This window comes from Eretmochelys imbricata, chromosome 4 (genome assembly GCF_965152235.1).
Source record: "Eretmochelys imbricata isolate rEreImb1 chromosome 4, rEreImb1.hap1, whole genome shotgun sequence".
Taxonomy (NCBI): domain Eukaryota; kingdom Metazoa; phylum Chordata; order Testudines; family Cheloniidae; genus Eretmochelys; species Eretmochelys imbricata.
In genome coordinates this window covers 140,170,750-140,191,959 of record NC_135575.1, presented here as the reverse complement: position 1 = coordinate 140,191,959, position 21,210 = coordinate 140,170,750, and the positions used below count along the sequence as shown (strand labels likewise).

Below are 21,210 nucleotides of genomic sequence, written 5' to 3'. Positions count from 1 at the left end.
TTGGCATTTCAAAAATTGTTTTAAAGGCCATACATTGAAAGTTGCCACTTGCCCCGGGAATGCAGATGCCAAAATCTTAAAATACTCGTTACTTTGGGGAAAACTCTAATCACAGGTCAGTAGTACTCCTTGATATGTGCCATTAACTGCAGCATCTTCATGAACTCAGAGTTCATATATATCTGAATTCATAGCATGTCTGCTGATTCACCCAAACTGGATCCAGTTGTGATATTTTTATTGCCATTTACTTGTTCATGCTGCGCTTTTAACTTTTCTCTCAGTTGAAGTTGGAAAGTAATTTATCACTTTCACTGGCCTTTTAAAATCTGCCCATTTAATGAGCACAGTTTTTTGTGGGTCATTCCCATGAGGTGACTATTCTATTTCTCCTTACACCTTATTAGAATTATAAATCAGCTATGGAACAGGGTGCTGAATTTAGCTACAGTCGTGTATTCCCTACGTAAGTTAAATGTCTCCATGAATGGGTGAGCCAATGGCCTAATACCTGAACAGCAGATTACTTTCTAGTTAATGAGGCACCTCCAGCCATCCTGGAAGGAGCCTTGGAGAGTAAGTGGGATGGTAGTCTGAGGGACTCCTGGTAGACCTTCCCACCCCCATCCAGTAGATCATTTGTAGGTCTGAAGAGGCTTTGATCCCCTTTCCAGTGGAGAACTTGTATGGCCTGAGGTAGAAACTTCAAAATGGAGTATGTGCTAATGTCTAATAGGGGATCATGGATGGTGATAACTCTCATGCCTTGAACTGATTGTTTTACATAGAAAAGCTGCCTCAGATGGAATACATGTTGTTACAGAATAGTAAGATGAATACGAAATCTAGGCAGTAGGTCTTAGTAGGCGAATGCTTCTGCTTTTCCTGAAAATACATGGCAGTTTTGTCTCTGGGTGAATGTTTCAGTGTGCAGTGGGGAACTGAGCACATTGGCCAGAGGTAAGGCAGTTTTGCTGGCAAGTGCTCTGTAATCTCTTCATGCGGCTGAGCCATTGCACCTCAGCTCTGACCTGCAACACAGTCCTCTACAGTTTTGGACCCCTCATCAGCAAAGGCAGCTAGTTGTGCTGTTATAAACTAGATTGGGCCGTGGTTTTATGGGGTGGGATTTTCAAAAGTGTTCAGCATCGGCCTCATTCTACTTCCTCTGAAATCGTATGGAAGTCTTATCTTTGACTTCAGTGGAAGCAGGGTTTGGCCTGTGCTGAAAGCTTTTGAAAATCCCATCCATGATGATAGTACCTTTCTGTTGTACACCACTTTTGATTGGTAATTCTCAAAGCACGTCACAATATTTAATGTCTTTAATGTATTTATCCTCACAACAGCCCTGTGAAGTAGGTTGGTGCTATTATCCCCATTTTCTAGATGATGAACTGAGGCACAGAGAAGCTAACTGACTTGCCCAAGGTCACACAGGAAGTTGGTGTCAGAGTAGAGAATCAAACCCAGATCTCCCCAAGTAGTAGGCTAATGCCCTAACCACTTCAGGCCACCCTTCCTGATGAAGTGGATAAAGCATCCACCCAGAGAATGAAACCACCAGTAGCCTTTTCACTTATGAATGGATGCAATTCTATATTTGTGACTTCAGAGGTGAAAGACCAGTGTATTAATCCAAGTACTGCCTAACTCCTTCAGTTTAAGTCTTAGTAGAAGTAAAATTAAGAATCCAAATGTTACTCATTTTGTCTTCTCTATAGAGGTAATGCTGCTAGTGAAGTTTTTAGAAATGTTGGGCGTCTGGGAGCAGCCACAAACAGAGTAGGAAAACAGGGACAAAAGAGAAGGTATGTCTGTGAGAAGGTAGTAGCAAAGAGCTCTACATTAAGGGAACTGTTAATACTGTAGTGGCCGTGTTCTTATTTTTATAATGGAGTTCTTTCTTTAAGTACCCTATTTTAATTTGTATATGCCTACTCCAACAAGAATCAGCTTCATCAGGTATATCTACTCTAGAGTTTAACTCAGGTTAACTGATTACTAATTCAACATGTTAACTGACATGTTTGTACATGGTAGTCTGGACTCTCTACAAATGTGTGTGGTTTAATCGTAGTCTGAGCTTTAGGATATTGCATAGGAATCAGGTACAGCATTGGTCAAATTCATTCCCTGGGACCGTTGAGGATGGTGGAAGGGTAACTTAAAGTAGGGAGAGTCTGCTTTATCTAGTACCCTCCCATTTCTTTTCCTGCTAACTTCCCTCACTTCCATACCCTGTGATGTATTTTACAGACCTGCTAAATGTCAAATTGGTGCAAGTTACACAACTTTGCCACTTGCCCCTGTTTCTTGACCATCTTATGTCCTTGCTGAAATTAGCACAGAGACTTCCATGGGAGATGCACCCACTTACTCTCAGCTACATTTGATCCTATTGTGACAAAGCTCTGTCCTTGCCTCTGTGGGTCCCGTGTTTCCTGGCAGATTTTGCTAGCCTCAGAGGCTCACTGTGACCCTCCACATAACCCTTCTCTCTCTAGAGACAAGGGTCACAGTCTACTGAGCCATTTTCATCATAAGCCAGCGAGGGAGGTGAGGAGAAGTTATCTTTCCTTGCACAGTCTCTGTTTTCTCCCAGTCTCAGTGATTAATCAGGGGGCAAAGGTCAGGGGGGAGCCTGGGCCCACCCTCTACTTCGGGCTCCAGCCCAGGGACCATAATAGTATCAGCTATGGTAGCTGACCTTTTAGAAACATGACATGTACAATTCCCTGGGCTACTTCCCCCACAGCAGCCCTCACTTCCTCAAGCTCCACTTCACCCTTACCTCAGGGCCTCCTTCCTTATGCCTGATATGGTGTGTACTACTCAGCCTCTCCAACAGTGCAACTTCCTCCCACAGCTCCTGACATGCACACCCACCTGATTAACTGGGAGGCTTTTAACTAGTTTCAGCCAGCCCCTGATTGGCTTCAGGTGTCCCAATCAACCTAGCCTTCTCCCTGCCTTCTGGAAAGTTCTTAATTGGTCCCAGGTGTCTTACCTGACCTGGAGCAGCTGCCATTTCACTTATCCTGGTACCAGGTATTTGTTTAGCCTGGAGCTAATATATCTATCTCCCACTACTTTTCCATAGCCATCTGGTCTTGCCACGTCACACTGTGTATCCCTCATCCTCAAAACAGAATAAACTGAAGCCATTTCAAATGATTACCAGTTGAAGGAATAAATGTGTTTAAGAGAAAATCTGCTTCCAGTTCCCTCTGGCATTGTAGGCCGTGATCTGATGAAATCTATTGCATAAAAGAGCAAAGCAATCAATCTCTTAAAAGAATATATTTTAGGTACAACATGGTGTGTGTAGAAAGTTTCTACTGTATTCACTCGATCTCGAATCTGTGAGAAAAGAAGCAAGGTACAGTTTCTCCTGTTTAAGTATTATACCAGGCTGACCATTCAGAATATGGTAGTGTCTCTGCCCCAATTATTTTTTTTATTATTGGAGGCATTCAGTCCTACGTGAACTTGGCAGCCAGCCATTTTCATGAAATTAGCAGTTTCCAGTCTTAAAGCAGACACAAGACTCAGAGCTTTGGGGAGTGTGGGCTGAGCACAGCTCCTGTGCCAACCCTAGGAAGAGGGTACAGAGTCTGTTGCCTTCTGTGCCTAGCCAGTGTGTAGAAGGGAGACTAAGATCCTGATCACTGTACAGAACTGGCAACAGCAGCACTGGCCTTGCAGAGATCCTAGTCCTTATGCTTCCTGAGTTCAAGGCTTCCCATTATTCCTGGCTCCTGCCTGGGGGAGGCTCAAGAGGAGGAGAGGGCAAAATCTGGCCCTAGATCTTTAGATATCACAGATGATTCTGCCAAATTTGACCCATTTCAAGTGCTTTCTTGCCACAAAAATATCTACCATTCACAGATAAACTTGGTATTTGGAACCCAACGTGCCTATCCACTGGTGGCACCATTCTCTGCTGGTGATCCTGAAAATTGCACTTTTTGGAGAGTGCTGCCATATCATTGACATTACTCCCAAAAATACTCTTTTAGGGGGTGATACTTCAATGAATGGCATTGTGGGATGTGGAAACTTCCAGTACCATGGCTGGCTGTGATCGTGTTTTCCACGTTTGGCCTCCATGACACTAGCTACCCCAAAAGATAATCTTTCTCTGCTATATTTGGCCAGAAGCCTTTGAGAGAACGTTAGTGAAAAAAGCATCCTGTTTTTTATCTCCAAGGTCCTTTATTCCCAAGTAACTTTTTTTGTCTTTATTTTGTATTTACACTAAGAATCTATGAACAGCTGCCTGAGGTGCAGAAGAGGCGAGAGGAAGAGAAAAGAAAATCTGAATATACTTCATACCGACTGAAAGCACAACTTTACAAAACAGTAGGTGTTCTGTCTCACAAGCCGGCCTTCTACAGGTCATCAAGGAAAAGAGAATTCCAGGCAAACAAGTTAGACTAGGATATTCAAGATCTCTTACTTTGGGTCAAATTAATTTACTCTAGATTAAATCACTATAAAGTGAATGCAAAACTGGTTGAAAAACTATTTTTCAGAGTAATTATCAATGATTCATGGTCAAACTGGAACGTTATATCTAGTGGGGTCCTGCATGATTCTGTACTGTTCAATATTTTCATTAATGTCTTAGATAATGGAGTGGAGAGTATGCTTATAAAATCTGCAGATGACACCAAGCTGGGAGGGGTTGCAAGCACTTTGGAGGACAGGATTTGAATTCAAAATGACCTTGACAAATAGGAGAATTAGTCTGCAAACAACAAGATAAAATCGAGTAAAGACAAGTGCAAAGTACTACACTTAGAAAGGAAAAAATAAAATGTCCAGCTACAACTTGAGGAATAACTGACTAGACAGTAGTACTGCAGAAAAGGATCTGGGGGTTACAGTAGATCACAAATTGAATATGAGTCAACAATGTGATGCAGTTGCAAAAAAGACAGGGATATTAACAGGATGTTGTATGTAAGACACAGGAGGTAAGTAATTGTTTTGCTCTACTCAGCACTGGAGTACTGTTCTAGTTCTGGGAACCACATTTTAGGAAAGATGTGGATAAACTGGAGAGAGTTCAGAGGAAAGCAGCAAAAATGATAGAAGGTTTAGAAAACCTGACATAAGAGGAAGGATTTTTTTAAAAAATAGAGCATATTTAGTCTAGAGAAGATTGAGGAGGGGGACCTGATAAGTCTTCAAATATGTTAAGGACAGTTATAAAGAAGGTGGTGATCAGTCGTTCTCTATGTAATCAGCTTAGTTTGCAGCAGGGAAGATTTAGGTCAGATATTAAGAAAAACTTTATAAGGATCGTTAAATACTGGGATAGGTTACCAAGGGAGGTTGGGGAATCCCTGTCATTGTTGGTTTTTAAGGACGAGTTAAACAAACATCTGTCAGGGATGATCTAGGTTTACTTGGTCCTGCCTCAGCATCAGGGGGATGGACTAGATGACTTCTCAAAGTCCCTTCCTAGCCCTACATTTCTATGATTCTATTATATTTATATATTTTCTACAGTATGCATCTCTGTGTGTGGATGCTGAACAGAATATATATACAACACTTAAACCAAGCTGCAGTGACCCAACTTAGCCACACTTCAACAGACTAACCTCTACCCAATGTGCACACTCGATACATAAAAATGAAAAAGAAAATCTGTTGAAAAGGGAGGAAAAATGGTCCCAAATAAATAAATATGACTAGAAAGGCCTTGCCCCAATCCCTGAAGACAGAGCAGAGAGATTCTGGTGGGCATGCTGAAAGTGTTCAATTGATGACGTCTTTGAGCTCTGGTGTTTAGCCCTGGTGTATATTATAAACACAAGAGCTTTCAGAATTCACAGTGGGATTTGCAAACCATGTTTGAGAAGTTTAATAATGAATCACTGTCCTTCTTATAGCTTTGGTTGTATGATTTGGGAGGACTTTGAAAAAATGACTTGTTAACCCTCTGGAGACTGGACAGTAGATTCTTGAGTGTTCATTTAGCTGGCAGGTTGTCTAATGTTAATGTACTAAAGATTAATACTCAGAATTCCATATGCAGTTAAGTTGTGATTTAGAGGCAGCTATAGTAAAAGATACATCATGCACAGTTCCCTAGATACATCTATGTTAATGTACCTCCCTTTTATTCTGTGCAGCAGTCTTACCATTCCAATACCAGTGATCTTTCTCTTTAGCAGAGATTGGTGGTGGTTTTATGGAGTGGACCAATATGCTCTAGAGACTAATCTGAGTTCATTGTGACATGGTACATGGTAACTACATTGTATTCAGTGAAGAGAAGGTGTTTTTCTGGGTCATGGCATCTGGTGATCTATAACAAGGAGGTTGCAATTATATATAATGTACTGTGACATGATTTAAAAATATTTTGTACCACAGAAGTGCTCCATAAATTCTCTTAATAAACGTATCTCTGAGACTGACAATTTATCACTTTTATGATATCAGTGTTCTAGACATCCATATATGTAGTTCTTACATTGTGACTTAATAAAAAATAGAAATTACTGCTTGTGACCTTCATTGATGTCACAACACTGAAGTCCCAGGCTTTATCAAAACTGGCTCAGCTTCTCACTTCTGTTACATCCCCATCCCCGACCCTATAAATCAGTCTTCAGAGAACAATAGATTCAGGGAATAATCCACTGTATAATAGAGACAAAGTCGGTGAGGTAATAGCTTTCACTGGACCAACTTCTGTTAGTGAGAGAGAGAAGCTTTTGAGCTTACATAGAGCTCCTCCTCAGATCTGGGAAATGTACCCAGTGTCGCAGATAAATAGAGGTGGAACAGATTGTTTAGCATAAGTAGTTAACACATATTTCAAGGGACCATTCAAGGTGAAGTGGCTTGTTAACACTTCTCCAATCATGGGTGGGCGGGGAGCTGAGGGAATGTTTAGTGGATTATAGATTGTTGTAATAAACGTTAAATCCAGTAAAAAGAACGAGGAGTACTTGTGGCACCTTAGAGACTAACAAATTTATTTGAGCATAAGCTTTCATGGGCTAAAACCCACTTCATTGGATGCATGCAGTGGAAAATACAGTAGGAAGATGTGTATATATACACAGAGAACATGAAAAAATGGGTGTTGCCATACCCACTATAATGAGAGTGATCAATTAAGGTGAGCTATTATCAGCAGGAGAAGAAAAACTTTTTGTAGTGATAATCAGGATGGCCCATTTCCAACAGTTGACAAGCAGGTGTGCGTAACAGCAGGGGGAAAAAATAAGCATGGGGAAATAGTTTTACTTTGTGTAATGACCCATCCACTCGCAGACTTTATTCAAGCCTGATTTAATGGTGTCCAGTTTGCAAATTAATTCCAATTAAATCCAGTGTCTCTGTTCAGTCCATGATTTTTAGTGTCTAGTAAAGTTATGAATGTAACGTCCCAGGCTTGTCTTTTGAAGGTTTTGTGCTGGTTTCCTTTGAGGATGAGGACTGAGGGATCAGACGGTCTCCCACAGTATTCTTGCCAGCACGTTAAAGAAGAATGGGCTGGATGAATGGACTATAAGGTGGATAGAAAGCTGGCTAGATCATCAGGCTCAGTGGGTAGTGATCAGTGGCTCCATGTCTAGTTGGCAGCTGGTATCAAGCAGAGTGCCCCAAGGGTTGGTCCTGGGGCAGGTTTTGTTCAATATCTTCATTACTGATCTGGAGGATGGTGTGGATTGCACCCTCTGCAAGTTTGCAGATGACACTAAACTGGGAGGAGTGGTAGATACGCTGGAGGGTAGGGATAGGACACAGATGGACCTAGGAAAATTAGAGGATTGAGCCAAAAGAAATCTCATGAGGCTCAACAAGGACAAGTGCAGAGTTCTGCACTTAGGACGGAAGAATCCCATGCACCTCTACAGACTAGGGACAGAGTGGCTTGGCAGCAGTTTTGCAGAAAAGGACCTAGGGGTTAGAGTGGACGAGAAGCTGGATATGAGTCAACAGTGTGCCCTTGTTGCCAAGAAGGCTAACGGCATTTTGGGCTGTATAAGTAGGAGCATTGCCAGCAGATTGAGGGACATGAACATTCCCCTCTGTTCGGCATTTGTGAGGCCTCATCTGGAGTACTGTGTCCAGATTTGGGCCCCACACTACAAGAAGGATGTGGAAAAATTGGAAAGAGTCCAGCGGAGGGCAACAAAAAGGATTAGGGGGCTGGAACACATGACTTATGAGGAGAGGCTGAGGGAACTGGGATTGTTTAGTCTGTGGAAGAGAAGAATGAGGGGGGATTTGACAGCTGCTTTCAACTACCTGAAAGGGGGTTCCAAAGAGGATGGATCTAGACTGTTCTCAGTGGTAGCAGATGACAGAACAAGGAGTAATGGTCTCAAGTTGCAGTGGGGGAGGTTTAGGTTGGATATTAGGAAAAATGTTTTCACTAGGAGGATGGTGAAGCACTGGAATGGGTTACCTTGGGAGGTGGTGGAATCTCCTTCCTTTGAGGTTCTTCAGGTCAGGCTTGACAAAGCCCTGGCTGGGATGATTTAATTGGGATTGGTCCTGCTTTGAGCAGGGGGTTGGACTAGATGACCTTCAGGGGTCCCTTCCAACCCTGATATTCTATGATTGCTCTGTAAAAAGTGTTCACCCACAGGGGATATGGTATTTATCTTTTATCGTTTTTCTGTGAGAGTTCATGTGAGAGCGCAGTGATTGGTTTCACCCACTTAGTTATTATTGGGGCATTTAGTGCATTAGATGAAGTACACCACATGTTGTGATAGGCATATATAGGACCCACTGATCTTGAAAGGTGTGTTGTGGAGGGTGTTGATCATCATAGCAGGGGAGGTATGTCTGCAGGTTTTGCACCTGTTGTTTTAGCAGGGTCAGGTGCCACTTTGAGTTGATGTGTCCCTCGTCTGTGAGGAGCTTGCTTCTGATGATGATGTTGGGGCGTTGTCTGAAGGCGAGAAGAGTGGGTCCAGGAAAGATTTCTTTCAGGATGTGGTCCCAATCTGGGACCAACACTGTTACAGCAACGCTGCATATGCTGTATAGTAAACAGTCCCTCTGGATATACACCTAAATTGCAAACTGGGCTCCTCTCTCCATACTTCCAACATGTTCCAAGTTTTGGTGTAATGGCCCATTGCATGCTGGGGCATCCCACCAAAGCGGGAGCTGGCCGGCCACAACAGAGATTAATGTCTAAAAATAAGGTTATGGTTAAGGTTTGTTTATTTGTTTAAATGTGGTACCATTCTGAATGCCCTCTTAATCTGCCTGATGGATGCATGTTGTTTAAATTACTGGAATTTGGTACTATCCTTTTGCTGGCTACCTTCAGAATATTTTACCAGTCTGAAAAGTGCTTCATAAAGAATATTTTGGATATGTTTCTTTGATTTTCTGTCTTAGGATGGTAAATACTGAACCATAATAATGATCCAAGTTTATATGACTACAACAAGATTCTGTATATAAATATTATTTGTATTAATGTCTTAAATGTACACCTTGCTGTGCAAATGGTAAATGGCCAAGAGCTTACACTCTGAAGGGCTAAAGTCAGGGCAGAACAGAATGCCACAATTCAAAGAGAGAGGGGTGTGGTTTTTATTAATGGTCATAGCCATTGCTGGATCTAAAGTACAGTTAAGTCTTGCAATATGAATGAACACTTTCTGGAGTTGACATTGAAGTAGTATAGTTAGCAGGAGACATGAGAGAGAGAGATGAATGGTGCAAAGCAGGACATTTCAGACCTGCATGTGTCCTTGGTTCAGAGGAAGGGTGATTCACTGCAATAAATACAGTATATCTTTATTTTCTTCCGTGGCTGCACAGAATAACTGCAGACGGAATTGTTTAGCTGTTGTTGTTAACATGCTATTGATATAAGTTCATAATGTAAGGGGATTCGACCATACATAAAGAAACTAATTCCATGGAGTGGCTCTGGAAATGGCATAAACCATTAGGATTGCAAGACTCAGGTGATTTTTCATGTCCCCCTAATATGAAAGATGGATTAACTACTTTATGTGTATGTGCATAAATTATATATCATGTATGTTGTTGTAGCCATGTTGGTCCCAGGATATGAGAGAGAAAAGGTAAATGAGGTAATATCTTTGACTGGACAAGTATCCTGGGACCTTTCCAGCTCCTACAACACTTCAAACACTGATGGAAGATATTGAATTTTGCCATTTAAAATGGAAACTTCCCATTTGAAGAAGGAAGCCAGACTGTACAGCCTGTGGCTGAGCAAGAATTTCCTTGCATTGCAGCTCTGAGCTGCTGTAGACTCTGTCAGAGCTGGGTTGTGGGCACAATAACTGGGAGCAGGGACCCTATCTGTTGTGTTCTCAATGCTGACTCCCTTCCCAGCCCAGAAAGCGTGGAGGAGGAAGCTCTCAGATTTGAATGCAGACAGGACACGTGCCAGACTTACTGGGTCAGTAGGTTGGAACAAGGAGCATTGTGTGTGTAGAGGGAAACTAGAACTGGAGGCTGGCACAGGGAGGAAGAGAAAATGGGAGTTGGGTTAGGTGAGACTGGGAGGGGCTGGGCAAGGAGACTGGAACTGGGGCGGAATTCCAGGTTGACTATGTAACCTTAATTGGACCCTCTTGTGTGTATGAGTTATGATACAGTCTTTAATTACATGATCACTTACTGTTTTTTTTTCCCACGGGCCTCCTGTCTCATTCAGGGCACAGGATGGATGTTGCTCTGTTGGTGACTCAGAGCTGGGTAGCATAGGAAGAAAATCCCACAGGTGCTGGACAAATTAATTTGATTACATATTTTCCCTTTTAAAGATCTGAGCGTCCATGCATGCATTAAAAATCAGAAACAGTGAGCCAGTTTTTGAGATTAGATGTCACTTTAAGGGTGAGGAGGTGGTGCGGGAGGGAGGCTGTAAGTAAGATATTGGCCAGTAGGTGTCATTACACCAGCTGGAAAGGAAGAATGTTGTTTCCAGAGGCATATAGGCATATAATAGTCTTCTCAGAGCTGTGATTCCCACTTGCTGCTTTAGTGAATCTGTTCATCTGATTTTTGACCTTCTTGTTGCCTCCCACCAGCGACTTTTAAACAGTTTTTTTAATTGTTAAGGGAGAGGTTGTTAAAGTTCTTATCTTCCATCTTTGGGACCAGAGTTCAGTTCAGTCTGGGGCAACTTTCTGAGTCCAGAGTAATCAACATTTCTACAAAACTGCCAGTTAGAAAACAGCAAGGCATAACCACTGGCACCAGTGCCATGTACTGTGCAGCTGCACATGGCAAATGTAATTTGTTCCAGTCAGGGCTGTTCTTCAGTAGTTGTGCAAGTATCTTGAGATCGCAGGATGGAATAGGGCAGTATGTGTGCAGTATTGAGGGGCAGATTCCATACCGAGATGGATGATGATTGTTCTGTTGCTTACAAAGTTTTCCATTATACTGTAATGAATATACAGTATAATTATACTTTAATAAATTGGATCATTTGTTTGTGTGCATCTGCTTCCTCTGTCGTGCAATAGATCAGATCTGCTAATGAGCATATCAGTTCTCTCTATTAGTAGATTATATGGATAATCCTGTGTGTTTACACTGCACTTTACAAAGCAGAGTAAGACTTCTCCATGCTTCAGAGATACCACAACCTGCTGACTGAATCAGCACAAAGGTGTGGTGCTTTTATAGCTGAAGTTTGTTCACTTAATATCAGAGATCATAAACTGGGAGACACAAGGCCACTGGATGCTCAAAGAGAAGAGACTTAGTATCCAGAGAGAGATGTGGAAAGTGAGAGAGACTTGAACTTTCAGAAATAGTAGAAGTTTTTCCACTAAAATGTGGGGAAGAAATTCTGTGCACTTCCTTGGGCAAAGGGTAAGAGTTGTCGAAACAGCCTCACAATAAGGGACAGCCTGTCACTGAATCAGAAAAGAATAATAATATAGAACAGATATTTAATAAAACCCCATCATCAGTGGAAAATCTGTTCGTACACACAATTACTTGATTTATTAACTGTCTTGTCTACCTTGTCATGACAATACAATTACAGAAATTGAAAAAAAAGAGTTCTGTTCCCAAAGCCACATGTTTTGCCAGTGGTCCTGGTGTCTTTGTGTATGTGCAGCCACAAAGCATTGTTAGGCAAGAGGAGTAAGGGAGTTTTATCTTATTCAGTGATAGACAGCTAAGTCTCTGATCTAGCCTTCTGGAAGGCCGCCTGCTTAATTTTCTTTGTTTACTCAAAGGCAACTAAAACAGTGGAGTAACAACTGTTGCTTTCATCACACAGTAAGTCCATTATGTTAGTCAAAACAAGTTTGTGAGTTCATAATTGAAATATCAACCATTATTTGGAAGATGATAGTTGCACATTAATCCTCCATTTGCTTGTGCAATAACAATAGGCACTTGCTCCCTCTCTTGTTCTCTGTTTGTGCCATTCCACCAGTGGGAAGTGTGTCAACATTCTTGTCTCCTTATACCTCTATGGGGAAAGCACAGTTGGTGCAAGATATATGTTAAGGGATTTATCGGTATTTACTTATTGGTGACAGTGTTTTGAACAGTTAAATGCTAGGTAGTAGCATTGTTAGAGAAATAATACTAATTAATCTGTCATTTATCTTCATATTTCCCCACAGAAAATCACCAATCACATCTTAGGGAGAAAAGTACCTTGGAACTGATCGGAAAAACAATCTTCTGTTTCGATAAGGTGTATTGCATGTAGTGAATTTTCATGCATCTTTCCTATGTACATTAATTTATGATGTGAGAATAGAATACACAGTAAATATTCCAATGTGCAGAGTATGTTTGGTGCAATTCAGTAATGTCGTATTCTCTTCACATATTGAAAGTTTGGATGTATTTATAATTGAGGATCAGTGATTTTATGTGGATGGCAGGTTTTTAATTTTTAAAAAAATAAATTACTGGTTTCAGTAATGTTGTTACACCCTTCCCAGATTAATTTAGTTTTGTAGTATTTATAAATATTTAAGAATCAATGATCTCATGTGGACAACAGATTTTAAATATTTATTTTTAATAACTATTTTAACAATGATTTTTTAATTTTTATTTCATAGCTCACCGTTTGTAATTATTTTGTACTGCTGAAAAAATTAAATAGCTTCAGATTGATTTGCAGTAACTGTCACTTTACTGTAGTCCTTTTTCTAGGGTTTTGGTATGTATGGCATCCGCAAAAGTGAGTTAATTAAACAGCCATGAAAGGTTTCTATTGGGTAGGATAAGCCTGCAGACTGTAACTGATTTCATCTTTAAGGTGGGGCAATTTTAGCACTCTATGGAGTGGTTTAGATTTGTTCCTTCCATTAATAATGACTCTACAGTTGTACAATCCTGTTGTACTCACCAGTAGAGGCCAATGGAAAATGTTTTTCCATTTTGTTGGGAATTCACTGTTTCCATTCCCAAAGTGTTATCCCATTCCCAAACTATATCCAGAGAGAACAATAGTTTTAATTTTTTTGGCACTCAAACCTTGAAGGCCTAAAATGCCTCAACTCAAAAAAAGTCAAGGTTCCAGTTACAAATAAATGTTAACCAGTGTCGTCAGACGTCACCTGTGTGCTACTCTGTTCAGTGTTGATAACAGTTGGCTGCGTGCATGTGTGCTGTCCCAGCTCTGCGCAGATCGCTGGCACAGCAGATCTTGAGCAAACCACCCAATGACCACAGACTCCAATAAGGTATGAAGGCACCCGGCCAGGTTTATTGCCAAACGAAACAGTCTCTAGCTCCCTGGATCAGATGTCTACAGTTCTGCTAGTACAGACAAAGACATCCACTCAGGGATGCATTCTTATACACAGGTACAAACAAGTTACACATCACTCCTGACACATCAAGTACAACCCCTCTGTGCTTTAGGGTGCTACCTCTCTCCTGGTACATGTTGGTTTGAACAAACAAGTCTATCCATCATGTTATCCTTTTGACCCTTTCTTTAGGATGGGTCAGCCTGTTCCTTATCTCTGTGGAATGTGTTCGTACCAGAATGTTCTGGTGCCATCCTGGCACCTATTCATCCTACTAGTACTTGATACCTTTTAACTATGTGTATACGTGCAATTAGCAGCCTTCTTATTGCCAACTTCTGTGAGCAAGGCCTGCCTCTGGCTCAGCTTAACTTTGCTTTATGTTAACAAAGTCTTGACCATTACTTTAGCTCAGGCCTTAGGTCTCATACTGGGCCTCTGATACAAGGGTTTATGTTTCAGGGCCTCATCTTACCACATTCAGCATGAAAAAAAATCCCTGTCCCCACCACCCCAACAATGTTGAATTTTCATTAATGAGCACAAATTATACACATCAATTGTGGAGATGATTTTTTTAGACTCATGCCCTTTGAAGAGAATGCCCTGCCCTCCCATCCACTAGGGAGTCTATCTTGAGATGATCAGTAAGTCCATTCTCAAGTGTCATAAGAGCAGGTAAGGCAGCAAACTGTCCCCATGGTACATTGGACTTGTGTTACAGGAAGATGATGATGATAAAGAAGTCTAATTTGGTAAGTGTTCAGTGGACAGAAAATTGTTGATGCAAAATTTTCAACCAGTTCTGGTTGAACTGATCTTTCTTTCTGTCTCTAATCCACCTTCCGTTAGCTAGATGCCCTCTCCAGGATGTTTGGTTATACACATAACTGATGTCCCAGTGATAGAATACAAATTGTAAAGGCTGTGGTTCTCAGTGTACAGCTGCTTTTTTGTCGGCTTTTTTGCTTACCGCAGAGGAGGCTGTATGAATGTATAAACAGGAAAGGCATCTGAGTAAAACAAGTACATGCAAACTGTGAGTTGTTATAATTGCAATATTTCCTGCTTCACTGTAGTTAAGGTGGAGATATTATTTATTAATTACAAAGAATGCTCTTGGGTATAAAGCTTTACTGTATATTTCTGTATTCATTTACTCTAGAAGGGTGAAATATAAAAGGGGGACCTCTTGTGATCATTAAAAATTTCACAGCACTTTTCATAAAAGTTAGAGATGAAAGCCCCAGTGTCCTGATTAATTACAGTCTGCCCAGCTAAATTCCCCCTGAAGCTTCCATTGCATATGATGGACCAGATCCTCAGCTGATGTAAATTGGTGTAGTTTCAGTGAAGTCAGTGGAGCTACACTGAATTATCCCACACGAGGATCCAGTTCAATATTTTTCACCTCTGCTAAACTAGTGGTACCATGTGCTTTAAGCAGCTGTCATGTCCTACCCCAGAGTCAAGAGGAAATGGGACAGAGTGAAATCATCTCTGTATGTAGTTTTAGAAAGGGCTTTTATTATTACTTGTTTGTCACAATAGCATCCAAAGTGTGGTAAACGCTGTGAAGAGTTTACAGTCTAAAAAACTGTAAACAAAGGATGGGGAATGTGAAATAGCATGCAAGGATGGAGCGTCAAGGTGGTGACTAGCAATCTCTCTAGGCCCTTCTATGTTACTAGAAAGAAAAGGAGTACTTGTGGCACCTTAGAGACTAACCAATTTATTTGAGCATAAGCTTTCATGAGCTACGGCTCACTTCATCGGGTGCATTCAGTGGAAAATACAGTGAGGAGACTTATATACACAGAGAACATGAAAAAAATGGGTGTTATCATACACACTGTAAGGAGAGTGATCACTTAAGATGTGCTATTACCAGCAGGAGAGAGGGCGGGGGGAGGGGGGGACCTTTTGTAGTGATAATCAAGGTGGGCCATTTCCAGCAGTTAACAAGAAAGTCTGAGGAACAGTGTGTGTGTTGGGGGGTGGGGGGGAATAAACATGGTGAAATAGCTTTACTTTATGTAAAAAGAAAAGGAGTACTTGTGGCACCTTAGACACTAACCAATTTATTTGAGCATGAGCTTTCGTGAGCTACAGCTCACTTCATCGGATGCATACCGTGGAAACTGCAGCAGACTTTATATATACACAGAGAATATGAAACAATACCTCCTCCCACCCCACTGTCCTGCTGGTAATAGCTTATCTAAAGTGATCATCAGGTTAGGCCATTTCCAGCACAAATCCAGGTTTTCTCACCCTCCACCCCCCCCACACAAATTCGCTCTCCTGCTGGTAATGACTCATCCACTCCCAGGACACAAATCAGATGTCAAGAATTATAACATTCATAAACCAATCAGAGAACACTTCAATCTCTCTGGTCACTCGATTACAGACCTAAAAGTCGCAATATAACAACAAAATGTATTTTTTTTTGTTGTAAATAAAACAGACTCCAACGAGAGACTGCTGAATTGGAATTAATTTGCAAACTGGATACAATTAACTTAGGCTTGAATAGAGACTGGGAGTGGATGAGTCATTACACAAAGTAAAACTATTTCCCCATGTTTATTCCCCCCCATATACACACACTGTTCCTCAGAGGTTCTTATTAACTGCTGGAAATGGCCCACCTTGATTATCACTACAAAAGCTTTTCTTCTCCCTCCCCCCGCCCCCCCTGCTTTCCTGCTGGTAATAGCTCATCTTAAGTGACCACTCTCCTTACAATGTGTATGGTAACACCCATTGTTTCATGTTCTGTGTGTATATAAATCTCCTCACTGTATTTTCCACTGAATGCATCCGATGAAGTGAGCTGTAGCTCACGAAAGCTTATGCTCAAATAAATTGGTTAGTCTCTAAGGTGCCACAAGTACTCCTTTTCTTTTTGTGGATACAGACTAACACGGCTGCTACTCTGAAACCTATGTTACTAGATTATATCCCTTCTGCCCACCTGACTAATTATTACTGCTTGGGATCCTCTGGGATGAAAGTTGCTGTTAATGACTTTCCAAGTGTCCATTTGGAGTCATGTAATCACCTCCAAATGCTGCAGAAGAGTCTACAAGTGATTGCTATAGCTTTTGCCTTATTTATTGGACCCATTCCTATGGTATAAATGTGGGTGACCTTTTCCCCCATGAAAACAAATATAGCTCTATGGAATCTTCTTGGTTTTATGTTCTCTTGCCAGAGATGCTAATAGCTTCATTGTTCGAGTTTTTTTTAAGTTTTCAGCTGATGAAAAGCATATGTCCACAGTAACCTTTAATAGTCTGTTAATGCCCAATGGTAAACTTTAGGAACCTTCCTGTTTTCAGTTAGTTCTTCTTGGTTTGATTATATTTAGATTTCTACATTATACCTGTCTAGCTGCCCAAGAAACTACAAGCGTCATAAGAACATAAGAATGGCCAAACTGGGTCAGACCAAAGGTCCATCCAGCCCAGTATCCTGTCTACTGACAGTGGCCAATGCCAGGTGCCCCAGAGGGAGTAAACCTAACGGGTTATGATCAAGTGATCTCTCTCCTGCCATCCATCCCCACCCTGTGACAAACAGAGGCTAGGGACACTATTCCTTACCCATCCTGGCTAATAGCCATTGATGGACCTATCCTCCATGAATTTATCCAGTTCCCTTTTAAACCCTGTTATAGTCCTAGCCTTCTCAGCCTGCTCAGGCAAGGAGTTTCACACGTTGACTGTGCGCTGTGTGAAGAAGAACTTCCTTTTATTTGTTTTAAACCTGCTGCCCATTAATTTCATGTGGTGCCCCCTAGTTCTTATAATATGGGAACAAGTAAATAACTTTTCCTTATTTACTTTCTCCACACCACTCATTTTATATACCTCTATCATATCCCCCCTTAGTCTCCTGTTTTCCAAGCTGAAAAGTCCTAGCCTCTTTAATTTCTCCTCATCAATCAAATTTATTGCAAGTCAGAAGGACGTTAGAGGCTGTCCATTAAACTGTTTGAGGCTTTCCTAGGTGCTACCTCAATAGAAATAAGAAATAACAAGCAGCTAGCTACATGTTGCACCACCTGTAAAGAAATGGATGACTTAGACATGATCTCTTTCTGAAAGAAACACTCACAGTCTGGTTCTTAAATGATCATGGCTGACATTGCCACTTGGACTTCCAGAAGCTTCTGGAGCTGCAGGTTTGAAGCATTAGCAACAAACAGGCATAACCCCATAATTGGTGGTCTAATCTGGTGAACAACTGAAAAACAATTCTGCTGGTGGAACTACTTAATGTTCAAGGAGTCTACAATACAGTTTGTGTTGCATCTGGAATTTATGCTTGGTCCTTTTACAGCATCATTCATCAAGGAACTTGAGCCGCTTAACCATTGTTTAATATTTACAATACTGCAGGGAGAAAAAGGAACATTATCTCTCTCTTCCAGATGAAAAAATGAGATGTGGAGAGGGTAAAGGCATGATTTACAGAGGTTCTGAGAACTTCACCTGAAGTCAACATAAACTGCAAGTTCTCAGCACCTATGGAAATTGGGTCCGAGTGATTTGTAAGTCACACAGCAAGTCTGTAGTTAGAATATAGGTCTTTTGTCTCCCCGATCCTGTGGCTTTAACAACAAGACCATCCATCTTTCTTCGTGCTTCTTCATGGAGAGCAGTGGTGTATTCAACACATACTTCACTATTCTGTTCCATATTGTCACAAATAAGGTGGAACTCATGCTTGGTGCAGAGCATCTGAGGTTCGTAGTTCTTTACAATAGTCTTGTTCCAATTTTGTAAACACATATAGGGAATTGGAACCCACAACTCCCAGCCTCCAAAACACATGCGTTTCCCGAGAATTTGTTTTAATTATGAGATCCATGTTCCTCTTTTTTTCTATCTTGTTTTATTTGCGTGGTAAATAATTACTCTTATTTTAATGATTTGTACAGCACCCTGATGGGAAAGGCAAGCACTCTAGTAGATAAAATAATTACTCAGTGAGGTAGAGGAGCAACTCCTTTGGTTTGAGCAGTAGGGGGAATTTAGAGTCGGGCCCAAATTGCAAAGTTCAGATCCAGACTTTCCAAACACTCCGATCTGTTTGAATTCAGGATTTTATTGGGCCCACCTCTCTTATGCACCTTCTTTCTGCTCTTTGTACTTTCTTCTGTGCTGCCCCCTACACCTGGAACTCCCTTCCTCCTCCCAATCCACCTGGCCTCTCTCCTCTCCGATCCTTGGAGCAGAGATAATATCTCCCCCATGCTTTGTACAGAACCAAGTACACTGAACAATCAATGAATACTAATGGACTGTCTTGTCCCCAGCTAAGGGGGAAAACGCTGAAGGGCCAGGAAACCCCATGAGTCCCACTGTGCAGTGTCCTTCAGATCATTTCCTCAGGGAAATTGTAATTGCCTGTGAAAACAGCAGGGGACATGATTTTCCTAACTCCCTGCCATGCGGCATTATGAGAGGAATTCCCACAGATTTCTGGACATCTGTGGAAGGCAGAGGCATTTATGTGGAGGCCCAGAGACTGTGCACAATTTCTCCGATCTCTTATTTTGTCTGAGATGCTTTGCTGTCTGCTTTTTTGGGAAGATCATGAATAGTGTGGAGAAAGTGAATAAGGAAGTGTTATTTACCCCTTTCCATAACACAAGAACAAGGGGCCACCCGATGAAATTAATAGGCAGCAGTTTTAAAATAAATGAAAGGAAGTACTTCACACAACGCACGGTCAACCAGTGGGTTCAAAAAAGAATTAGATAAGTTCCTGGAGGATAGATCCATCAATGGCTATTAGCCAAGATGGTCAGAGATGCAACCCCATGCTTTGGGCGTCCCAAGCCTCTGAATGCCAGAAGCTGGGACTGGATGACAGGGGATGGATCACTTGATAATTGCCCTGTTCTGTTAATTCCTTCTAAAGCATTTGGCACTGGCCACTGTCTGAAGAAAGGATACTGGGCTAGATGAACCATTGGTCTGACCCTGTATGGCCGTTCTTATGTTTTGCCACAACTGCTACTACCAGTGTGCAGAGAGGGAATGTGTTTAAACATCACTGAGACCCTGGGTATCATAGTCACCTATCTCAGTTTGCTGAGCGGAAGCACTGTCTTGTGATTTAGAATCCTGTCACTAGAGTCTGAGAGAAGCCTCGAGCTTTTACTGTTATCACGTAGTGTATATTTGCTACCATATGCTTTGCTGAAGGGATAGTATGGGAACTGGCACCCTGCCATAGATACCTAGCAAACCCAATTCAAATTTGCTGTCTTATCCCCCTTTGGAGGATAAAGCATGTACAAGGCTGGAATAGAGGTGATAGGAAACTACATGTGGTGCATGTTGGGGAAATGATTGTTTGGGGGTGGGAAGCAGGTTTATAGGAAGGCACTTATGCTTGGAAGGGTGCCCTTTTCCTGTACCAAACAGCTTTCTTTTCCTTCATTTCCTCCATGTAGTCTCCAAGGCTGATCTTCTCCTAGTTACCACCACTTCTAGAAACACCATCACATGGGGGCTCTTAAGCCTGTGGTGTCAAATTCTGAGGTGCTTACTCAACTTTTGAAAGGCCTTTCTAAGGAAAAAACCCTTTTGAAGTCAGTGACAGTTTTGCCTGAGGAAGGGATTAGTGAAAACTGAGTAAAGAAGGACCTCAGGATTTGGCCCCTAGTCTATACTCTTTGAGCCAGATTATCCCTTTACAGTAGTATATATTGTGAGTAACACACTGAAGCCAATGGAGTCGTACCAACGTAAGAATGGTATGAGTGAGAAGAGAATCAGGGCCTCTGAATCTGAATTAGACTGTAAAGTCCTTGGGATAGGGCCTGTCTCCTCTACAATGTGGAGCGCGTTATCCTCCCTCCAAGGTAATGCTGTTATAGTCTGTAGGAGCTTTAAGATTGTTGGTAGGAGTCAGTCTCTTCTGATGAATGGGCAATCTTAGGAGAGAATCTCTTTTGGGTTTTTTTTGTGTTCAAGCCATCTCACTACATGACTGAGAACTGTCAAAGAGGAAGAGGAGTGCTGCCTCCCGCATCTCAGATTCTAGGAAAACAGTAGAATTTTTATCCTCCCCAGATCCCAGGCCCTTTTAACCATGATCCCTTTTTTTCCAGCGGCTAATTGTCCTGCAGCCTGCTTTCCTACCGGTGTGTTCCCCCGACACACCCCGTCAGCCACAATGCTGCATATATGCTCTTTAGAGACCTGTGCCTGGCGGGCATAGAGCAGAAGATCAGTGGATTAAATACTGGCCCCACTGAAGTCAACAGTAAAACTCGTACTGGGAAGGGGCCTTCCACACCAGCTAGTTGGAAAGTGCTGGCTGGAACTACTGTAGTGAAAGACGGAAGAGAAAACCAGGACGGAGGCAGCAGGCCCTGGATTTCAGGGAAGAAACGGTTGGGTCCAGT

At 41.7% G+C, this 21,210-nt stretch overlaps 1 protein-coding gene across 3 annotated transcripts in view; it reads left to right on the top strand.

Moving 5' to 3' along the window:
• The window catches only part of ALMS1 (ALMS1 centrosome and basal body associated protein), a 69,509-nt gene extending 56,362 nt beyond the window's left edge, over window positions 1-13,147 (top strand). For all 3 annotated transcript variants that reach the window (XM_077816043.1, XM_077816042.1, XM_077816041.1), the window contains 2 exons: window positions 4,266-4,365; window positions 12,633-13,147. In XM_077816043.1, the coding sequence (XP_077672169.1) occupies window positions 4,266-4,365; window positions 12,633-12,677 (145 nt within the window). In that variant the 3' untranslated portion in view covers window positions 12,678-13,147. The remainder of the gene's footprint in view (window positions 1-4,265; window positions 4,366-12,632) is intronic.
• The last annotated feature ends 8,063 nt before the right edge of the window (window positions 13,148-21,210 follow it).